Genomic DNA, 21632 nt, shown 5'->3' with positions numbered 1-21632 from the left:
TCACCCAAATCAATACATGTTAGAATCACCTTTGGCAACGATTACAGCCGTGAGTCTTTCTGGGTAAGTCTAAGAGCTTTGCACATCTGGATTGGGAACATTTGCCCATTACTCTTTTCAAAATTCTTCCAGGTCTATCAAATTGCTTGTTGATCATTGCTAGACAACCCTTTAAGTCTTGCCATAGATTTAAGCAGATTTACGTCAAAACTAACTCTGCCACTCAGGAACATTCACCGTCTTTTTGGTAAGAAACAGGGTATAGAGTTGAGGTAGTCATTCAAAAATTTGGAAAAACACTTATTGCACACAGTCCATGCAACGTATGTGACTTAACAAAGGGGTTGAATACTTATCGACTTAAGACACTTCAGCTTTTCATTTGTAATGAATTTGTTCCCCCCCCAAAAATGAACAATTCCATTTTTACATTAATTCAGGAATTGCATGTATGCCAGTGACAAAATCTAAATTTAACCCATTTTAAATTTAGGCTGTAACAACAAAATGTGGGAAAGGTCGAGGGGTGTGAATACTTTCTGAAGGCACTTCCGGGTTAAGGTTCACTTAACCTGGAAAGTTCATCATGGATGTGCGCATGTGACGTCAAAATAGAACTGAACACTCTAGCCAGTGAGACATTCAATGACAGGAAGTGGAGGAAAAATACCCCAAAGAAAGTTTGAGTTTCTTTTAAGTTGGTGAGCTCTGATATAATTCAGGCAGTGATTAGTAGGCAAATCTCTACAGAAAGCCACAGAGTCTTCATCTATAGAGAAGGAGAGATACAGAGAAAAACTGCAAATATAGCCACTGGCTCACGCTCACCCAATAGGGGAGGCATCAGGTTGTTCTGGTCGATGTGCTCCAGGACTTGGCTGATGTAGGCCTTGCAGTCCTCCTCTTTGCGGGCAAAGTATCCCAGCGCCTGCTCCCACAAGCATACTTCCTGGTCGCCGTAGCGCTTGCAGGCCTCCACCACTTTGCCATACTCCTCATTCTGCATGTGGTAGTGCATGATCTGCTGGTACCTAGAGAAAGAGGGACATCAGCAACTAAATCAATCAAATTACATCATTGACAATATCAGTACACCAATAAAGTCCAAGAAGTTCAGTGGTGTAAAGTACTTGTGTAAAAATACTTTAAAGTACCACTTAAGTTTTTTTGGGGGGTATTTGACAACTTTTACTTTACAACATTCCTATAGAAAATAACTTACTTTTTACTCCATACATTTTCCCTGACACCCAAAATAACTTATTGCATTTTGAATGCTTAGTCTACAGGAAAATTGTCCAGTTCACGCACTTATCAAGAGATCATCCCTACTGCCTCTGATCTGGCAGACTGATTAAACACACATGCTTGGTTTGTAAATTATGTTGGCGTGTACTGATAGCTATACGTACATGCATATAAAAAAAAACAAGAAAATGGTGCCGTCTTGTTTGCTTAATATAAAGGAATTTGAAATTATTTATACTTGCACTTTTAATACTTAAGAATATTTTAGCAATTACATTTACTTTTGATACTTAAGCATATTTAAAACCAAATACCTTTACTCTAGCAGTATTTCACTTGGTGACTTTCACTTCAGTCATTTTCTATTGAACGAGTGTAGACTTCAGGGAGAAGCAGAAATATTGGAATTGGGATCATGCGTTTCAGACTGGAGAGGTTTAGAGACAGGAATACTCACAGTTTGCCCTTCTCATAGAGGTACAGGACCCCTTCTTTGAAGTTGTGCATCTGGCACAGGACGAGGGCCTTGTCAAATACGGTGTTGTCGCTCCTCAGCAAGGACAGTGCTGCCCCCTGCAGGACCTTCTTCCTCTGCCAGACAAAATAGAAAGAGGACAGTCAGAAAGACCAGACAAAACCAAACATTTGATACTCCAGACAAAAAGGTAAGGAAAGGTGTTTGTTCAGAAAATGTAATAACAAATCATTTAGGCTGCAGGTATGTCATCTAATATGAAACATTTGGTGAATGTATATCTACGTGAGTTTAGGTTGTTTGATTCTACACGTGGCAGTTTTCCATACAAATTATTGTCTGTGTTCCCATCACCTCAGAGTCTTGTTCATGTGCCCAGTCCTGCAGCCGTAGTTCTAGCAGTGTGTCATACACCCCCTGAGAGGAGAAGGGCTCCACCTCAATCATGTGCTCCAGGAAGGCCCTTAGCTCCCGTGGGTTATTAGCAAACACAGAGATGAACTCCTCTGAATTTGCCTGGGAGATAAAGTTAAGTACAATGAGTGCTGGTACTATTACCACCATTATTATCCATGATACATGCATTTTATCATCATTACCATTAGAAGTAGTACCATCCTTATCAATATAAGCTGTATTACTTACACGTAATTGATAAAGCCACTTTAATTAGAGAAAGGATCTCAAGTCCAAAGTGCTAATGCTGCTAGACTAGTAACGCTAGGACTAATGTGCTCAGCTGCCCGGGAGGTGAGGCCGCCTGTTAAGGTTAACCGCTAACGGCTAACCTTCTTGGCCACCGCCGGGCCTCTGTCCAGGCTCTCTCTTTCCATGGCATCCCGGCTGGGCTGGTAGTCGGTACACAGGCCCTTGAGAAGCAGTGTGGTGCCGTCGGGGACGTGGTGCATCAGGGTCTTGCCGTAGCGTTTCATGTTGCTCTCTGCCTGGTCGAAAGGAAGTCGTCCAATGTAACGCAAAGCCTCCTGGTAGTTCTGTATGGAACATAGAGGGAAACAAAGGGGTTTGAATTTCAGTAAAGGCTCGTTCGAATCAGGTAGACTTTACCCAAGGCTATTAGAGGTTCTTTGTCCAATTATAATCATCAATTGTAAAATGTGTTTATTCCCTCAATGTGATAAATATTTAAACTATCCTTAAATGTAGATTTTGACTCAGTAATCTAAACAGTCAAATGACATTGCTGCGCATTTCAACATTGTCCAACAGCCTGAAACGGACTCAAAGCTCTTCTATCTTATTTTATCAGGGACAAAATTAAGAGATCTGGCAGTTAGGCCATGTAAGCAGGGGGGACCCGGTGTCCATTTATCTAGCTCAGACGGCTCATCTTAACCCTACTACATCCACTATTACTTCCTAGTCTCTTTCACCTTCAGGTCCTCGAGCTGGATCTTCAGGTACCACTTGTGGTGCTGGTGCCTCTCGGCCAGGAAGACTGCGTGACTGTGGTAGCCTGCCTGGCGCAGCACCTTGATTGCAATCTCCACGTCGAAGTGGACCTCGCTCTCGCTGCTCTGAAGGGGGTTGAATGGGAAAGGAGATGTCAGAGCGTTGAGACCTTCTGTGCATGATGTCATACATACAGTATCTGTCCATTCCTTGTCCATATCCATACACAGCAATAGGTTTTCTATCATCATTTTCTAATCCAAAATAGTATTCTGGAACCCTGGAATCCTTCTCAGGTCAATGATTATGATCCTGGAAAGCTACTCGGTGTGTATGCTTTTGTTCCAGGCCATCACTAAAACATCTGCTTTGACTACTCCCAGACTTAAGTCTGGACTAGAGATCGACATATTAATTGGCATGGCAATCCACGAGGAGATTGCGTGGCAGGCTGACCACCTGTTACGCGAATGCAGCATCAAAAGGACCTTGTGGCTGCAAGAAGGCAAGGTAAGTTGCTAACTAGCATTAAACTTTTCTTTTTTTTTTTAAACAATCTTCACATAAATCACTAGTTAACAACAAATGGTTGATGATATTACTAGGTTAAGTAGCTTGTCCTGCGTAGCATATAATCAATGCGGTGCCTGTTAATTTCTCATCGAATCACAGCCTACTTCAATTTCGCCAAACGGGTGATGATTTAACAAAAGCGCATTCAGGAATAAAAGCACAATCGTTGCACAAATGTACCTAACCATAAACATCAATGCCTTTCTTAAAATCAATACACAGAACTATATATTTTTTTAAAACCTGTATATTTAGTTAAGATATTAATGTTAGCAGGCAATATTAACTAGGGAAATTGTGTCACTTCTCTTGCGTTCAGTGCAAGCAGAGACAGGATATATGCAGCAGTTTGGGCCGCTAAAAACTGAAGACCATTTCTTCCTAACAAAGACTAATTAATTTGCCAGAATTTTACATAATTATGACATAAACATTGAAGGTAGTGCAATGTAACAGCAATATTAAACTTGGGGTTGCCATCCATTAGATAAAATACGTAACGTTTCTGTACTTCACTGAAAGAATAAACGTTTTGTTTTCGAAAATTATAGTTTCCGGAATTGACCATATTAATGACCAAAGGCTAGCATTTCAGTGTAATAAAGCTGTCTGACTGAGCTGTGGTAGGCAGCAGGCTCGTAAGCATTCATTCAAACAGCACTTTCCTGTGTTTGCCAGCAGCTCTTAGCAATGCTTGATGCAATGCGCTGTTCATGATTTCAAGCCTATCGACTCCCGAGATTAGACTGGCAAAACTAAAGTGCCTATAAGAACATCCATTCGTCAAATGGTAGTCCGACCAATCGAATTGCACACTTCAAGACTGCTTCGATCACGTGGACTGGGATATGTTCCGCATTGCGGCGAACAACCTTGACGAATACGCTGAGTCGGTGAGCGGGTTTATTAGCAAGTGCATCGGCGATGTCGTACAGACAGCGTCAATTAAAACATTCCCAAACCAGAAACTGTGGATTGATGGCAGCATTTGCGCAAAACTGAAAGCGCAAATCACTGCTTTTAAATCAGGGCAAGGTGACCGGAAACATGATTGAATACAAACAGTGCAGCTATTCCCTCCGCAAGGCAATCAAACAAGCTAAGCGTCAGTATAGAGACAAAGTAGAGTCACAATTCAACAGCTCAGACACGAGAGGTATGTGGCAGGGTCTACAGTCTTGCTCCCAGACGTCTACAGTCTTGGACCAGGACGTCTTTCTCCCAGACAGACTAAACAACTTCTTTGCTCGCTTTGAGGACAATACCGTGCCACTAAAACGGCCCGTATATTTCAGCTTATATTTCTTTCATCACATTCCCAATTAGTATTTGGTAGCATTGCCTTTAAATTGTTTAACTTGGGTCAAACGTTTCAGGTAGCCTTCCACAAGCTTCCCACAATAAGTTGGGTGAATTTTGGCCCACTCCTCCTGACAGAGCTGGTGTGACTGAGTCAGGTTGGTAGGCCTTGCTTTCACATGCTTTTTCAGTTCTACCCACAAAATTTCTTTAGGATTGAGATCAAATCAAAGTTTATTTGTCATGTGCGCCGAATACAACAGTGAAACTCTTACTTACAGGCTCTAAACAACAGTGCAAAAAAGGTATGAGGAACAATAGGTAAGAACTAAAAAACAACAGTAAAAAGACAGTGAAAAATAACAGTAGCGAGGCTATATACAGTAGTGAGGCTATAACAGTAGCGAGGCTACATACAGGCACCGGTTAGTCGGGCTGATTGAGGTAGTATGTACATGTAGATATGGTTAAAGTGACTATGCATACATGATAAACAGAGAGTAGCGGTAGCGTAAAAGAGGGGTTGGAGGGTGGTGGGACACAATGCAGAGAACCCGGTTAGCCAAATGTGCAGGGTCACTGGTTGGTGGGGCCAATTGAGGTAGTATGTACATTAATGTATAGTTAAAGTGACTGTGCATATATGATAAACAGAGAGTGTGTCATTGGGCAGCTCGTGACTGTGCTTCCCTTTTGTAGTCTGTAATAGTTTGCAAGCCCTGCCACATAAAACGAGCGTCGGAGCCGGTGTAGTATGATTCAATCTTACCCTGTATTGATGCTTTGCCTGTTTGATGTTTTTTCCTCACAGGGCATAGCAGGATTTCTTGTAAGCTTCCGGGTTAGAGTACCGCACCTTCAAATTGGCAACTCTACCCTTTAGCTCAGTGCGAATGTTGCCTGTAATCCATGGCTTCTGGTTGGGGTATGTACGTACGGTCTCTGTGGGGACGACGTCCTCGATGCACTTATTGATAAAGCCAGTGACTGATGTGGTGCACTCCTTAATTCCATTGGAAGAATCCCGGAACATGTTCCAGTCTGTGATAGCAAAACAGTCCTGTAGTTAAGCATCTGCTTCATCTGAACACTTTTTTATAGATCGAGTCACTGGTGCTTCCTGCTTTAATTTTTGTATGAAAGCAGGAATCAGGAGGATAGAATTGTGGTTGGATTTTCCAAACGGAGGGCGAGGGACAGCTTTGTACACGTCCCTGTGTGTAGAGTACAGGTGATCTATAATGTTTTCTCCCCTCTGGTTACACATTTAACACGTTGGTGGAAATTAGATAATGCAGGGAAACTTAGAACTGATTTAAAGTCTCTGGCCACTAGAGCCGCCACCACTAGGTGAGTGGTTTCCTGTTTGCTTATTTCCTTATACAGCTGACTGAGTGCGGTTTAAGTGCCAGCATCGTCTGGGGTGGTAAATAAACAGCGATGATAACTCCCTAGGAAAGTAGTGTGGTCTGCTATTTATCACAAGATACTCTACCTCAGGCGAGCAAAATCTAAAGACTTCCTTAGATTTCGTGCACCAGCTGTTATTTACAAATATGCACAGACCGCCCCCCTCGTCCTCCAGACCCCCCCCCCCCCCCTCGTCCTGCTGTTCTATGTTGCCGGTGCAGCATATATCCCGCTAGCTGAATATCCATTTAATCCTTCAGCCACAATTCTGTGAAACATAAGATATTACAGTTGATGTCCCGTTTTTAGGATATTCGTTATTGTCCAATGATTGCACGTTGGCGAGTAATATTGACATTAACTGCAGCTTTCCCACTCGCCTTCTGCAGATCCTTGCTAGGCATCCCGCTCTGTGTCCTCTGTACCTGCGTCTCTTCCTCTTGCAAATAACTGGGATGTTGGCCTTGTCGGGTGAGAATGTCCTGTGCATCCTGCTTGTTGAAGAAAAAAATCTTTGTCTAATCTGAGGTAAGTGATCACTGTCCTGATATCCAGAAGGTATTTTTTTGCCCTAAGATAAGGTTGCAGAAATATTATGTACAAAATAAGTTAAAAATAACACGAACACATAATAGCACAATTAGTTGGGCGCCTGTAAAACTGCTGCCATTTCTCCCGGGGCCATTTTAGATCAAGGCTTATGATGGCCACTCCAATACCTTGACTTTGTTGTCCTTGAGCCATCTTGCCACAGCTTTGGAAGTATGCTTGGGGTCATTGTTCATTTGGAAGACCCATTTGCGACCAAGCTTTTAACTTCCTGACTGATCTCAAGATGTTGCTTCAATATAGCCTTATAATTTTCCTACCTCATTTTGTGAAGCGCACCAGTCCCTCCTGCAGCAAAGCACCCCAACAACATGATGCTGCCACCCCCGTGCTTCATGGTTGGGATGATGTTCTTCGGCTTGCAAGCATTACCCTTTTTCCTCCAAACATAACAATGGTCCTTATGGCCAAACAGTTCTATTTTTGTTTCATCAGACATTTCTCCAAAAAGTACAATCTTTTTCCCCATGTGCAGTTCCAAACCATAGTCTGGCTGGTTTTGAAGCAGTGTCTTCTTCCTTGCTGAGCGGCCTTTCAGGTTATGTCAATATAGGACTCGTTTACTGTGGATATAGAAACTTTTGTATCGGTTTCCTCCAGCATCGTCACAAGGTCCTTTACTGTTGTTCTGGGATTGATTTTCACTTTTCGCACCAAAGTACATTCATCTCTAGGAGACAGAACGCGTCTCCTTCTTGAGCTGTATGACGGCTGCGTGGTCCCATGGTGTTTATACTTGCGTACTATTGTTTGTACAGATGGACATGGTACCTTCAGGCATTTGGAAATTGCTCCCAAGCATGAACCAGACTTGTGGAGGTCTACAATTTTTTTTCTGAGGTCTTGGCTTATTTATTTAGATTTTCCCATGTTGTCAAGCAAAGAGGCACTGAGTTTGAAGGTAGGCCTTGAAATACATCAGTGTATGTAGTGTATGTAAACTTCTGACCCACTGGAATTGTGATACAGTGAATTATAAGTGAAATGATCTGTCAGTAAACAATTGTTAGTAATTTTTCCAACAGACTTGCCAAAACTATAATTGGTTAACAAGAAATTTGTGGAGTGGTTGAAAAAGTAGTTTTAATGACTCCAACATAAGTGTATGTAAACTTCCGACTTCAACTGTATGTATGTATGTATGTATGTATGTATGTATGTATGTATGTATATAAAAATATATATAAAAATTGTCCAATTATTCAGTATCTGCTTTTTTGGGGTCCTCCAATAATCGGTATCGCTAGTGAAAAATCAGTCGGTCGACCTCTAAGTCGGAACCATGATTATCTGAACCCCCGGAATGAAAGCCTGCACACACAGTTAACTCCCCTGCACACACCGTTAACTAACCCTTGGCTTACAGTTTAAATGCTAACCTTGATGAACTCTTCAAGCTTAGAGCTGTCCTTGAGCTTGGTGTAGCAGTTGAGCAGCAGGGTGGTGTGGTCGGCATTGGCCAGCGACTGCCGGTGCAGGGCCTGGAGGTAGGCCGTCAAATTGTGGATCCTCTGAGCATCCAGAAACTTCCGGATTACGTAAGAAGGCTCCAGCTTCCTGATTGTGCTGAGGGAGGAAGTGGAAAAAGGTTGCGTTTTCAATTTACATTTTATGGAACACAACGGCAGAGGCTTTTGGTGCTGCCTTCTGTCTGCATTCAGTGTTTACTTCAGGCAGCCAGTCTACTCCCATTGTTGGAGCACAAAACCCATTTTCTCTTTTAATTAAACACCGGTAGATTTTCCATTTCATTGTTTTTCTCTGATACCAACATGTTTGATTTAAAGCAATTGAGTTGGGAGAGCCCACCTTGCCTATACAACAGTAGTGGGAACACTGACCTCTCACAAATCCCCACCAAGAATCCAACTGACAATCTAAATGCTTAAGGATTAGCAAAAAAGCAACTTGTTGATCATGTTAACAGGACTTGATTGAATAAGACGAGGGTGGGTAGCTTTCAGTACATCCAAGTTCGTAAACATAGCTGCAAAGAAACCACTACTAAGGGATACCAATAAGAAGAGACTTGCTGGGCCAAGAAACACAAGCAATGGACATTAGACCAGTGGAAATCTGTTCTTTGGCCTGATGAGTCCAAATTTGAGATTTTTGGTTCTAAACACCTGGTCTTTGTGAGACGCAGAGTAGGTGAATGGATGATCTCTGCATGTGTGGTCCCTACCGTGAAGCATTAAGGAGATGGTGTGGGGGTGCTTTGCTGATGACACTGTCAGTGATTTACTTAGAATTCAAGGCAAACTTAACCAGCATGGCTACCACAGCAATACGCCAGCCCACCTGGTTTGCACTTAGTGGGACTATCATATGTTTTTCAACAGGACAATGACCCAAAACACATCTCCAGGCTGTGTAAGGGCTATTTGACAGAGAAGTAGAGTGATGGAGTGCTGCATCAGATGACCTTTGCCTCCACAATCACCGACCTCAACCCAATTGAGATGGTTTGGGATGAGTTGGACCGCAGAGTGAAGGAAAAGCAGCCAACAAGTGCTCAGCATATGTGGGAACTCCTTCAAGACTGTTGGAAAAGCATTCCTCATGAAGCTGGTTGAAAGAATGCCAAGAGTGTGCAAAGCTGTCATCAAGGCAAAGGGTGCCTACTTTGAAGAATCTCAAATATATTTGGATTTGTTTAACACTTCTTTGGTTACTACATAATTTCATATGTGTTATTTCATAGTTCGTAGAATAATAGTGAAGACATCAAATGTAGAAAATAGTAAAAATAAAGAAAAACCCTTGAATGTGTCCAAAATTTGTACTGGTACTGTATGTAGTATTATTATTATCTATGTATTATGAAGTTGAAGTTAGATACATCAACCCCTGGATGAGATCATACCGGATGTACTGTTGGATGGCTCCATCGTGGTCCCCCTTCACGTAGAGGTGGTCACCGTACTGCCTGAAAATCTCAGACAGCCCGTCACTGTCCAAGTGCTGGCTCTTAGCCAGGTTGATGGCCATCACAAACAGATTCTTCTTGAAGAGCATCTAAAGACAGATTGAAGCGTTAAGTGCCTTGCTCAAGGGAACAATGGTAGTAAACAATACTTGGGATCTGAAACCTGTAGTTTCTAGTTTACAGTTCAATCTGGTGCTGAGTTGAACATAATACATTGGAGGGGAAAAGAAGGCATGATGTCAGTCAGCGTATTTTGGGCTAACCTCTAGCTTGGTCTGAGTGTCTTTCTCCTGCAGCACAAACATTTTTCCATCCCGAGTCAGGATGTAGAAGGAGCCCCATTCAGCCAGAACGTCGATGATGTCATCAAAGGAAGCGCTGTAGGCAATGAACTTGTTGTCCAGGTCGTAGATTGTCAAGATTTGTTTCTCCGAAGGAGATGTCTCTCTACTCCCAAATTCAGACCTGAGTAGAGAACTTGTATTCAATACATTGTCATAGGAGATAATATATCACCTAAAAATATGCATGTTTGGTTGAATCTTTAAGGGGTGTTCTTCACAACAACAAAAAAGTACAGTTTTTTTCTTTCTACTTACAGTCAACATAAATTGATTTAGTATAAAATGACTTGCGTTTCATTTCAATAAAAAAAGGAAATGACACCTGGCTAACCTTTGACCTTTATAAGGACTCATACCCTGGCCTTGAACCTTAGGGGACCCGTTCAATAGAAATGGCTGCTGTGCCACCCTCAGAGAGTTGTTCTTACTTGTTGGGAGACTTGGTGTCCCTGGTGAGCAGCAGGAGGTAGCCCCGGTGCCAGTGGGCCAGTAGCTTGTGCCCATCGAAAGCGAAACAGGGTCCCCGTTCATCAGGCTGGTAAAGGTACACACACTCATCCCCCGCGACAATAAACTGGGAGTCCTGGGAGGGGTCTGTGAGTGCAGAGCAACGCAGCGCACAGCCGTGTGTGTCCAGTTCCAGTTTAGGGTACTCCTTCACCGACAAAGTGTAGCACTTGTCATGGGGTGGAAACAACACCAAATGAAACAGAAGTTAGTTAGTGCTCATGCTCCAAGGGAAAAGTAGTATGGCGACAGGCATGGGGTCAATGCCATTTCAAATCTATCAATTCAAATCCTCCTTGAAAATATGACACTGTCAAATATTGAATTGTACATGAATAACCTGAATTGATCTTAAACTTGTTTCTATGGATTTCACTTATCAGTGACATTTGAAAAGCTCAAATGACTTACATGGACTTTTTCCAGAGTGGCAACAAATAAGTGAGTGACTTTGCTCTGCTGACGGAAAGCGAGGCCCGTGATTGGACAGGTGCCCTCATGCAGTGTCAGGGTTTTACTGTGCCTGTCCCGGGTTATGTCACCCTTTGTCAACACCACACTGCCATCTGTGAAGCCTGCAATGACATGGGTATTATCAATTTATAACAGGGAGCAAACACAAATGTCAAAACCAAATCTCAACTATAGGTGACATGGGTAGTACTGAAGAACTGCCACTTACCAATTGCCATAAAGTTTAGGTTCTCGTGCACACTGAGGCAGGACACCTCTGTTGGTTTGTTCCCAGGAATTGCTGGGAATATTCTGGTACACAGAGGATTCCCGCTGTCACGCTTGTCCGGATTCCATACCTTCACCTGGCAAACAGTAACACAGCTGGGTTTCTAGTAACAGTTCACAAACAACTACCAAGGAAACTAAAATACTGTTTTTTGATAGTCAGTATTAAATATATCCTACTAAATGTCTTACCAGGGGGTTAATTCCTTGCTCATCCTGCCCAACCGTGACCAAAATGCTGTGTTGTTTGAGCTGGTACAGGTGGGTCACTCTCAGCTTGTAAGCCTGAAAGGAGGACAACTGTAGGGAGCGTGTCAAAAACCAGATCTGACCGTCCATATGTAATTTATTCTGGTTCAAGGAAGCATAATAATTTTAGATCAAGAGAGACAAATGGTAATTTGCATGGTTAGGGATAGAGGAGACAATTACAAAGGCAGGGCCATGTTCGAATACTCTTAACATGTATATAAATTAGCCATAGGAATAAGAAGTGTAATGAATACAAGCAATGTAAATATGTACTCTCCTTCGTCGTATGACTAGCATGTATAGCAATAATAATTTCCTTACTTGCAGCTATCCAAAGAGCATAATTTGGGCATATAAACTCAATTTCATTAACGTTATTAGTTAACTTGCTTAAAATGGCAAGACTGCTTGAGAGGGATGTCTGGTTAGCAAGTTCGTTAGCTAGAATTGACCAACTAAATTAACCATGCTATGTTAACATCATGGAAACCACCGAAAGGATATCTCCAAGAACGATGTGGCCCCGGCCCGAGTCACATGCAGATATGCCAACCGGGAGGACAAAGTTCTTCCCATTATCTCCAGCGTCCTTCACGGTCTCTTTATCAAAAAACACAAATCGTCTCCACTGTAAGAACGCAGCCATTTTCTTTGCACTGTCTGTATCCTCAGGGAAGAAATCATGTGATACACATCACAAGTCATGTGAGAGAAGGGGAGGAGGAAGAAGATAATTGTAAATTATATATATTTTTTAAATAAAATGTCAATCAACACACGAAATTAATATGTTTATCAATGTAGGTGGCAAGCAATAAGGGTGAGGGTCACAAAATAAAGTGGTTAACTGTTGATCATGTTCATTTTGAAATATCACCCATTCAATAGTGTTTTCCCCGCATTTATTTATTTTATGTATTTGACAGGGTCAATGCACATCAATTAACATTTCTAGAAATGTGCCAGATTTAGCCCGTTTGCTAATTTTCATCTGTAGTCCCTGGGTTACATATTAAAAATACATGTAGCGTCACAAACATTACTTACATAAAGTAAAGCTAAGAACTCGCTCAAATCAAGAAAAACAGGTAACCAGTAAGTAACAGATCAATCAATCAGTAATAATAAAAAATAACATTGACTTCCACATTGTTTTGACTACAACAACTAGTACTCGACGACTCAATAGGTCCCCTTAATACAATGTCATATAATTTACGCCCATTAATTGAACGTGGACCAATCACATATTGACAAAAATGTTGTTCTCGACAGACATCACCGAAATGACCTATCACTCTGTAGTACTTGGAATGTGGACGACGGGCTCTTGCCGTTATCATAACTGGGAAATCGGAAATCTCTGACTTCCGACATCAGTGCGTTCAAAACAACTGCGAACTCGGGGAAAAACGAGCTCCGGCTAGTGAAAATCGGTTAGAACCGTCATCATGTGCTGCAGGGTAGCCTAGTGGTTAGAGTGTTCAAGTTCAAATCCCTGAGCTGACAAGGTACAAATCTGTCGTTCTGCCCTTGAACAGGCAGTTTAACCCACTGTTCCTAGGCCGTCATTGAAAATAAGAATTTGTTCTTAACTGACTTGCCTAGTTAAATAAATAAATCAAACTCGGAATCACAAATCCGGAACTCGGGTATTTCTTTCCGACCTGAAGATCACTGACGTCATGATTCCACCTTGTTTATTTCCGAGTCCCCAAATAGTCTTGAAAGCACCAACAGGGTCAGCGCTGTCCTCGCGGAACACGACTCTAGTGGTTTCCACTAGATAGCGCAACCACAAAGTCAAAATCGAATATATCGTAAAAATAACTGAAAGCAAAAATGAGCTTTTTGGTGTAAATTTAAGGTCATGCATAAGGCTAACCATTTGGTTAAGGTCAGGTTTAAAGAACATACATTGTAGAAATAGGCGGGGTTTATGACTTTGTGTCTGTGGTAACTACTGACGACCGACTCGAGTGGATCCAATGAGATCACGCCGCGTTCTGGGCCCAATGGCGAGAACAAGCAGGTGATAGCAAGGGAAAAATCAAGAAATCTTTATTAGAGTGCCTACGAAGAGGTTTTTAGTTAATAGATCAAGCCAACAGTAAGAAGTATCACCTAAAATAATACAGTTTAGCTTGCTGCAAGTAAAGGCGTGCGCTTTCATTTTGTTTATATTGTTGTTTAAACCAGTCTGCTTCAAAGAACTGAACTGCTGGAGTGGAGAAGGTAAGGTTCTGCTCTGTCAGCAATGTGCCTAGCTAGTTAAGTAATTGTTTTTCCATTATATTCTAATTCCCAGCAAATACTGTTGCTCATGTGGTCCATTGACACAGTCCCAGCTACCGGTTATTTGCTAACATAGTCTCTCATTTCAAATGAAATGGTTGAGGGATTTTAAAGGTGAATTTTAACTAGCTGTGTTTCTAAAAAGCATTATTTGTATTGTAGGAAGCTACCTAAAGTATTTTTTTTATTGTAGGAAGCTACCTAACCGTTTACAGAACCCAAGACTTCTCTTTGTTTTTGAATGAATGGTCAAGGCATCACCTGCGCTGGGCGTCCATGGCATTCATACTGTACGCCAGTGCTCCATGATGGGGCTAGAGGTTTCCACGATCATGTATTTGAATATGAATAACTACATGCTATATAGCCATTAGCTTGCTGATTGCCTATTGTTTTCTACTTGATATAGACATTAGCTAGCCTAAATCCTTTATTTCGCGAAACGTGCCCTAGTCCGTAGATAGAAAAATAATTGCCTCACGGTTTCATCATGCTTCCTGACTTTTCATCAGCACTTGAATTAAGTCACAGAACTAAACTGAGTCACAGAACATCCACTTATCTGAACAGTGGTAGAAAAAGTACCCAACATCATACTTGAGTCATTTTCTGTTAAGTTATCTTTACTTATACTCCAGTGAAAGTCACCCAGTGGTATACTACTTGAGTGAAAGTCAAAGTATTTTGTTTAAAATATACTTTACTTGGAAACTTAATGTAATTGCTGCAATGTACTTAAGTATCAAGTTAAAGTAGAACAAATCGTTTCAAATTACTTATATTAAGCAAAGCAGATGGCCACTTAATATTTATTTACGGATAGCCAGAGGCAGGCTCCCACTCAGACATAATTTACTTACGAAGCATGTGTTTTTTGTGTCTGCCAGATCAGAGGCAGTAGGGATGACCAGGGACGTTCTCTTGACAAGTGTGTGAATTACACTATTTCTGTCCTGCTAAGCATTCAAAATGTATCTAGTAGTTTTGGGTGTCAGGGAAAATGTATGGAGTAAAAATTACACTGTTCTTCAGGAATGTAGTGAAGTAAAAGTTGTCAAATATTAATAGTGAAGTACAGATATTCAAAAAAAACTACCTAAGTAGTACTTTAAGCATTTTTACTGAAGTTCTTTACACCACTGCCTGAATGCACCTGGACAGTGAAGGTGGCATATTTTGGAAATTTGGAAGGAGGAGAGATGACTAGAAATGATGCGTTTGACCGTTTTATGTGTGGATTAATTAGAGGACCTTGTGCATTTCAGGTAAAATAACTCAATGTTTATATTCCGGGACAAATTAGGAATTGCAATCTGGGAGACGGATTTACATAGGAACAATAGAGCCTGGGACCTAATTTAAAAAAATCTGCTTTGGTTTTTCTTAATTTTTTTGCCTGCCATATCAATTCTGCTATAGTCTGAGACATTATTTTAAGTTTTAGAAACTGGGCCTGAGTAACAGGCAGTTGACTTTGAGCACGTCAGTCAGGCGGAAATTCACGAAATTAGTCCCTATCCCTAACAAGTTAATGCTTTTTGACCAGTTCCCAAATTAACGTAATTGGTTCAGAGTTTGTTTTGATATTTTAACCTGCGTGTCGTGATCGCGTTTGGTGTGGGGGGGACAAAATACATTTATGCACGATGACGCAAGCGTGCAGCCGGTTTGGTTTCGTGCTGAAGAATGGCAGCGCATTATCTAAGTATTCTTGTGGACTTCCTACATCTGCACTGGTATGACAAGTTTTGTATAGGTGAAAGCAATGTGGTGTATGACCACCAGGCTTTGGCTTTCACCGCTCCTCCTGTTCAACAGTGCAGGTGACGGAATGGACACACAAGAACAGGAGTCATCTTTGAGATGTTCCTTTTACCTTACTTGCTGCTCTAGAGCAGTGGTTCCCAAACTGTGCGGCACCAGGTTTTTTTTGGAGCTCAACACGGCTTTCAAGTTGTAATAGTAGAATTCACAAGGTGCTATTTCGAAGTTGGGTAGTGCATCAGTGTTCCTCTTCTCATGCCAGTCATTGCATACCGTAGAGCTATTTATAACTTGTTAGAAATCTCCAGCTCAACTAGCCCATGTCAGTTAATGTTTTTTAGCAATGTTTTTTTGCCTATAGATTTAGTTGGAATGTTTGAGTCACTCAAATATCACATAAATAAACATTAGGCATGACAATGTGTAGAACTGCAGGGAATAAGCTTTAAACTTGCTAAATTTTCTCTCTGCCAACAAGAGGGGTGTGAACAATGTGTCACGTACAGGACTTGTGCCCATAGAAAGATATAAAGACATGGTGTGGGGGGGGTTGTGATGATCCCCAATTCTGGAAGGGGGGCCTGAGTGGAAACACTAGAGCAGAGTTTCCCCAAAATCAGTCTTAGGGCCCCCCTGGGTGCACTGATTCAAATAAAGCTTGATGAGTTGGTTATTTTAATCAGCTGTGTAGTGCTTGGGCAAAAAAAAATGTACTACTGGGGGATGTGCTCACTCTATTTCCTTTCTGAAACATTACTTTTTACTATTTGCTGATATGCATTGTATAGAGAAATTGATGTTCTTGTGCATTTGTTTTTTTTTTAAGTGTAACGGATGTGAAACGGCTAGCTTAGTTAGCGTGGGCGCTAAATAGCGTTTCAATCAGTGACGTCACTTGCTCTGAGACCTTGAAGTAGTAGTTCCCCTTGCTCTGCAAGGGCCGCGGCTTTTGTGGAGCGATGGGTAACGATGCTTCGAGGGTGACTGTTGATGTGTGCAGAAGGTCCCTAGTTCGCGCCCGGGTATGTGCGAGGGGACGGTTTAAATTTGTACTGTTACATAAGCACCTGCCAAATTGATATTTGATCCCCAAAAAAGACTTCTAAAACAAATGACAACATTTGTAGCTAATGGATTTGTACAGGATGACAAAACCGAGTCGAGGATAATGAATCTTTGAGGTCTCAAAATATTGAACCAATTATTTCTTCAGCACACTTACCATGTCACTAAGAAGGCTGCTGTTAGCATTTGAATATCTGTTTTTGTTCTGCTTTGTGTGTGTACAGGTCACCATGAGGAGGAAGCTGACTTTATGGGCTCCCTTCTGCCTCGTCTTGGCTCTGCTGCCTTCAAAAACAGGTACTAACACTATACATGGTAATTCCATCCAAGACACCTGCCCGCATCAAGCACCGGCAGATTCGCTTAACACCAAATTCAAATTTCAACATAAATCTGAATGCCTCCATTTTGAGTGCGAGAAGAAAATGGACACGTGCAGAGGATATAGTTAATCTGTCACATTACAATATGATGCATTGTCTGTATTTGTAACTATTTACACATTAATTTACTGATGCACGGATGAACATTGATTAAGTTCAACTGATGCAAAAGACTGATTAATCACTCACATTGCCACCATACCACTGTAGCCAGTGAGAAATCATTGAAGCTAATCACCTTTAGTATTGTCTCACTTAGTCTGTAATAGAGGTTGACCGATTATGATTTTGAACGCCGATACCGATTATTGGAGGACAAAAAAAGCTGATACCGATTGATTGGATGATTTTTTTAACATGTATTTGCAATGACAATTACAACAATACTGAATGAACACTTATTTTAACTTAATATAATACATCATTAAAATCAATTTAGCCTCAAATAAATAATGAAACATGTTCAATTTGGTTTAAATAATGCAAAAACAGTGTTGGAGAAGAAAGTGGAATATGTGCCATGTAAGAAAGCTAACGTTTCAGTTCCTTGCTCAGAATATGAGAACATATGAAAGCTGGTGGTTCCTTTTTAACATGAGTCTTCAATATTCCAAGGTAAGAAGTTTTAGGTTGTAGTTATTATAGGACTATTTCTCTTTCTACCATTTGTATTTCATTAACCTTTGACTATTGGATGTTCTTATAGGCACTTTAGTATTGCCAGTGTAACAGTATAGCTTCCATCCCTCTCCTCGCTCCTACCTGGGCTCGAACCAGGAACACATCGACAACAGCCACCCTCGAAGCAGCGTTACGCATGCAGAGCAAGGGGGACAACTACTCCAAGTCTCAGAGCGAGTGACGTTTGAAATGCTATTAGTGCGCACCCAGCTAACTAGTTAGCCATTTCACATCACATCGTTACACCAGCCTAATCTCGGGAGTTGATAGGCTTGAATTCATAAACAGCAGAGCTGCTGGCAAAACACACAAGTGCTGTTTGAATTAATGCTTATGAGCCTGCTGGTGCCCACCATCGCTCAGTCAGACTGCTCTATCAAAACATACACTTAATTGTAACATGACACACAGAAATACGAGCCTTAGGTCATTAATATGGTAGAATCAGGAAACTATAATCTCAAACAAAACATGTATTATTTCAGTGAAATACGGAACCATTCCGTATTTTATCTAACGGGTGGCATCCATCAGTCTAAATATTCCTGTTACATTGCACAACCTTATATGTTACGTCATAATTATGTACAATTCTGGCAAATTAGTTCGCAATGAGCCAGCGGCCCAAACTGTTGCATATTCCTGACTCTGCGTGCAATGAACGCAAGAGAAGTGACAATTTCACCTGGTTAATATTGCCTGCCAACCTGGATTTCTTTTAGCTAAATATGCAGGTTTAAAAATATATACTTCTGTGTATTGATTTTAAGGCATTTGATGTTTATGGTTAGGTACACGTTGGAGCAACGACAGTCCTTTTTCGCGAATGCGCACTGCATCGATTATATGCAACGCAGGACACGCTAGATAAACTAGTAATATCATCAACCATGTGTAGTTATAACTAGTGATCATGATTAAGTTTAATGATAGCTAGCAACTTACCTTGGCTTCTTACTGCATTTGCGTAACAGGCGGGCTCCTCATGAGGCAGGTGGTTAGAGCGTTGGACTAGGTAACCGTAAGGTTGCAAGATTGAATCCCTGAGCTGACAAGGTAAAAAGCATGTGTCGTTCTGCAGTTAACCCACCGTTCCTAGGCCGTCATTGAAAATAAGAATGTGTTCTTTAACTGACTTTCCTAGTTAAATAAAGGTGTAAAAAATTGAGAACTTGAAATCGGCCCTAATTAATCGGCCATTCCGAATAATCGGTCGACCTCTAGTCTGTAATCATCACTTTGTTATTACAAAAGTACAGGTAATGGAATAATCATACCTATTATTTTGTCCATACAGCCTCTGTTGCAGTCATGTCAGTTGACCTGGGCAGTGAGTGGATGAAAGTAGCGATAGTGAAACCTGGCGTGCCAATGGAGATTGCTCTAAACAAGTGAGTATTGCTATTTTCATTGTCTCTAGCCATGTCATCGCAATGGGTTTAGGACTTTGTGCTTTTAGACAGAAATCCCTATTCCATTTCATGTTTGATAAGTATTCATAGTTATTAATATCGTACTCATCGCTGATGTGTGAGTACGCTAGCTGTTCTTTAGTGTTTACAATGCATGTTAACATGGCAATACCTAAATGGGCCCGTGTTGAATAGTGAATGAAAATTGGCTGAACTAAGGGTCAGTTCACGATAAAGTAAAAAAAAAAAAAAAGCATTCTCAAAGCTTTAACTTGTTTCAAATAGTCTGTCTTATCCTTCTTTGTGTTACACAGGGAGTCCAGGAGGAAAACGCCAATAGCTGTGTGTTTAAAAGAAAACGAGAGACTTTTTGGAGACAGTGCATTGGGAGTGGTAAGGCACTTTGTCATTGATAACCTACCAGGTCACATGTTTTAAAATGTCTATCATGCAGTTAGTGCTCTGTACTCCCCCATGTGAATCAATGAAGTTCATGAATTAATATCTACACTGACAATGATTTGTTTTTCTTTCTCCCGCAGTCTGTGAAGAACCCCAAATTTGTCTATAGGCATCTTCAGAGCCTCCTTGGCAAGAAGCATGACAACCCACAGGTGGCGGTCTATCAGAAACGCTTCCCCGAGCACCATCTGGTGACAGATGAGAGTCGGGGCACAGTTCTCTTTAGCAACTCGGAGTAAGTCGTTTTTGATTTAATCTCATTGGTTCCCTTTTCCTTTGTTTAGCAGGAGGTGATTGAGCCAAGTGATTTGTTGACGAGTACTAATAATATGGACTTCTATGGACGGTATGGGGGAAAATGCTGACCCATTAACTTATTGTTTGTCAGTGTACAACGTTCCTTTGGGTACTGCCCAAATAGCACATTTTAAACCGCCTGTGACAATGTCATTGATCCAGTATGTCCTATGCTGTAGTTGTGGATAAGAGTGATTGGTTCTGGGGCCTCGTTTCTCTAAGGCATTGTGGCACAGCGGTCTAAGGCACTGCATTGCAGTGCTGGAGGCATCACTACAGATCCAAGTTCGATCCCAGACTGTCGCAGCCGGCCGCAACCGGGAGACCCATGAGGCGGCGCACAATTGGCCCAGCGTCCAGGTTAGGGGTGGGTTTGGCTGCCTGGGATGTCCTTGTCCCATCACGCTCTAGCGAGGCCTTGTGGCGGCTGGGTAAATACATGCTGACTTCAGTCACCAGCTGTACGGCGCTTCCTCCGACACATTGGTGCGGCTGGCTTCCGGGTTAAGCGAGCAGTGTCAAGAAGCAGTGCGGCTTGGTTGGGTCGTGTTTAGGAGGATGCATGGCTCTCAACCTTCGCCTCTCCCGAGTCTGTATGGGAGTTGTGGTGATGGGACAAGACAAACTACCAATTGGATATCATGAAATTGGGGTGGAGAAAGGGGTTACAAAAAAATAATATATATTTTATAAAAATATGAAAAGTGCTTGGCTGTAATGTCTACTCTGTTTTCCTGCAGAGAAATGCAGTACTCTCCAGAGGAGCTCCTGGGCATGGTTTTGAACTATTCACGTGGACTTGCTCAGGACTTTGCAGGTTTGTCTGTTCACTAGTAGTACGGGGAAAAGGTTCTCTCAACATTGTTGCCCAATTATTTTGAAGCCCCCCTTGAATGTATTTTACTCTCGCCCACAGAGCAGCCCATCAAAGATGCAGTGATCACCGTCCCAGTCTTTTTCAATCAGGCAGAGCGCAGAGCAGTCCTGCAGGCCGCACAGATGGCAAGTGTTAAAGTCCTTCAGCTCATCAACGACAACACGGCGGTGGCACTCAACTACGGCGTCTTCAGGAGAAAAGACATCAACAGCACAGCACAGGTGCGCTAACTAGACTGCTTTTACAAGCGTCTTTTAACTAGGTTAAGTCTTTTTGAGTTGCGCTTCATAAGTTGTTTCGTGGGTCAGAAAAGTTGCTTGGTGTAACCCTAGACTTACATTCCCGTTGTCTCTCGCTACAGAACATAATGTTCTATGACATGGGTTCAGGCAGCACAACGGCAACCATCGTCACATACCAGACAGTCAAAACTGAAGAGTCGGGTTCCCAGCCACAACTCCAGATACGAGGAGTGGGGTAAGACAAAAGGACCTGTATACCCACTTTTACACACACACACTGCAACACAGGATGTTGGGGAAAGCACACGCCTTGCACTCTGCTCTCATCATTAAGAAATAAGTACTAGTTTTGTTTTC

The 21632-nt window shown here is 41.8% G+C and overlaps 2 protein-coding genes across 6 annotated transcripts in view; one reads left to right on the top strand and one right to left on the bottom strand.

Annotated features, from left to right (window-relative positions):
• Nucleotides 1-14598, bottom strand: part of vps11 (VPS11 core subunit of CORVET and HOPS complexes) — a 23789-nt gene extending 9191 nt beyond the window's left edge. Inside the window, exons 1-14 of one of the 4 annotated variants that reach the window (XM_090192541.1) lie at nucleotides 14354-14598; nucleotides 12302-12457; nucleotides 11738-11886; nucleotides 11487-11622; nucleotides 11216-11379; nucleotides 10726-10973; nucleotides 10217-10418; nucleotides 9891-10042; nucleotides 8404-8590; nucleotides 3115-3258; nucleotides 2512-2715; nucleotides 2078-2239; nucleotides 1706-1839; nucleotides 829-1031 (exon numbers count right to left, since the gene is read on the bottom strand). In XM_090192541.1, the coding sequence (XP_090048667.1) occupies nucleotides 829-1031; nucleotides 1706-1839; nucleotides 2078-2239; nucleotides 2512-2715; nucleotides 3115-3258; nucleotides 8404-8590; nucleotides 9891-10042; nucleotides 10217-10418; nucleotides 10726-10973; nucleotides 11216-11379; nucleotides 11487-11622; nucleotides 11738-11886; nucleotides 12302-12457; nucleotides 14354-14375 (2263 nt within the window). In that variant the 5' untranslated portion in view covers nucleotides 14376-14598. Of the gene's footprint in view, nucleotides 1-828; nucleotides 1032-1705; nucleotides 1840-2077; nucleotides 2240-2511; nucleotides 2716-3114; nucleotides 3259-5774; nucleotides 6047-8403; nucleotides 8591-9890; nucleotides 10043-10216; nucleotides 10419-10725; nucleotides 10974-11215; nucleotides 11380-11486; nucleotides 11623-11737; nucleotides 11887-12301; nucleotides 12458-12844; nucleotides 13077-13464; nucleotides 13739-14353 lie in introns of those variants that run through there. The other 3 variants (XM_021623830.3, XM_021623831.3, XR_016485086.1) reach the window with 3 other exon arrangements.
• LOC110537640 (hypoxia up-regulated protein 1) overlaps nucleotides 13535-21632 on the top strand; it is a 23373-nt gene continuing 15275 nt past the window's right edge. The window contains exons 1-8 of one of the 2 annotated variants that reach the window (XM_021623829.3): nucleotides 13535-14032; nucleotides 17146-17218; nucleotides 19283-19376; nucleotides 19712-19790; nucleotides 19940-20094; nucleotides 20897-20973; nucleotides 21073-21254; nucleotides 21395-21510. In XM_021623829.3, the coding sequence (XP_021479504.2) occupies nucleotides 17152-17218; nucleotides 19283-19376; nucleotides 19712-19790; nucleotides 19940-20094; nucleotides 20897-20973; nucleotides 21073-21254; nucleotides 21395-21510 (770 nt within the window). In that variant the 5' untranslated portion in view covers nucleotides 13535-14032; nucleotides 17146-17151. The remainder of the gene's footprint in view (nucleotides 14033-17145; nucleotides 17219-19282; nucleotides 19377-19711; nucleotides 19791-19939; nucleotides 20095-20896; nucleotides 20974-21072; nucleotides 21255-21394; nucleotides 21511-21632) is intronic. The other variant, XM_090192540.1, reaches the window with a different exon arrangement.

Source organism: Oncorhynchus mykiss, chromosome 12 (genome assembly GCF_057628025.1).
Source record: "Oncorhynchus mykiss isolate SJ-2025 chromosome 12, ASM5762802v1, whole genome shotgun sequence".
Classification (NCBI taxonomy): Eukaryota; Metazoa; Chordata; class Actinopteri; order Salmoniformes; family Salmonidae; genus Oncorhynchus; species Oncorhynchus mykiss.
Note: the sequence above shows the minus strand (reverse complement) of the source record. Positions and strands in the feature narration are given on the sequence as shown.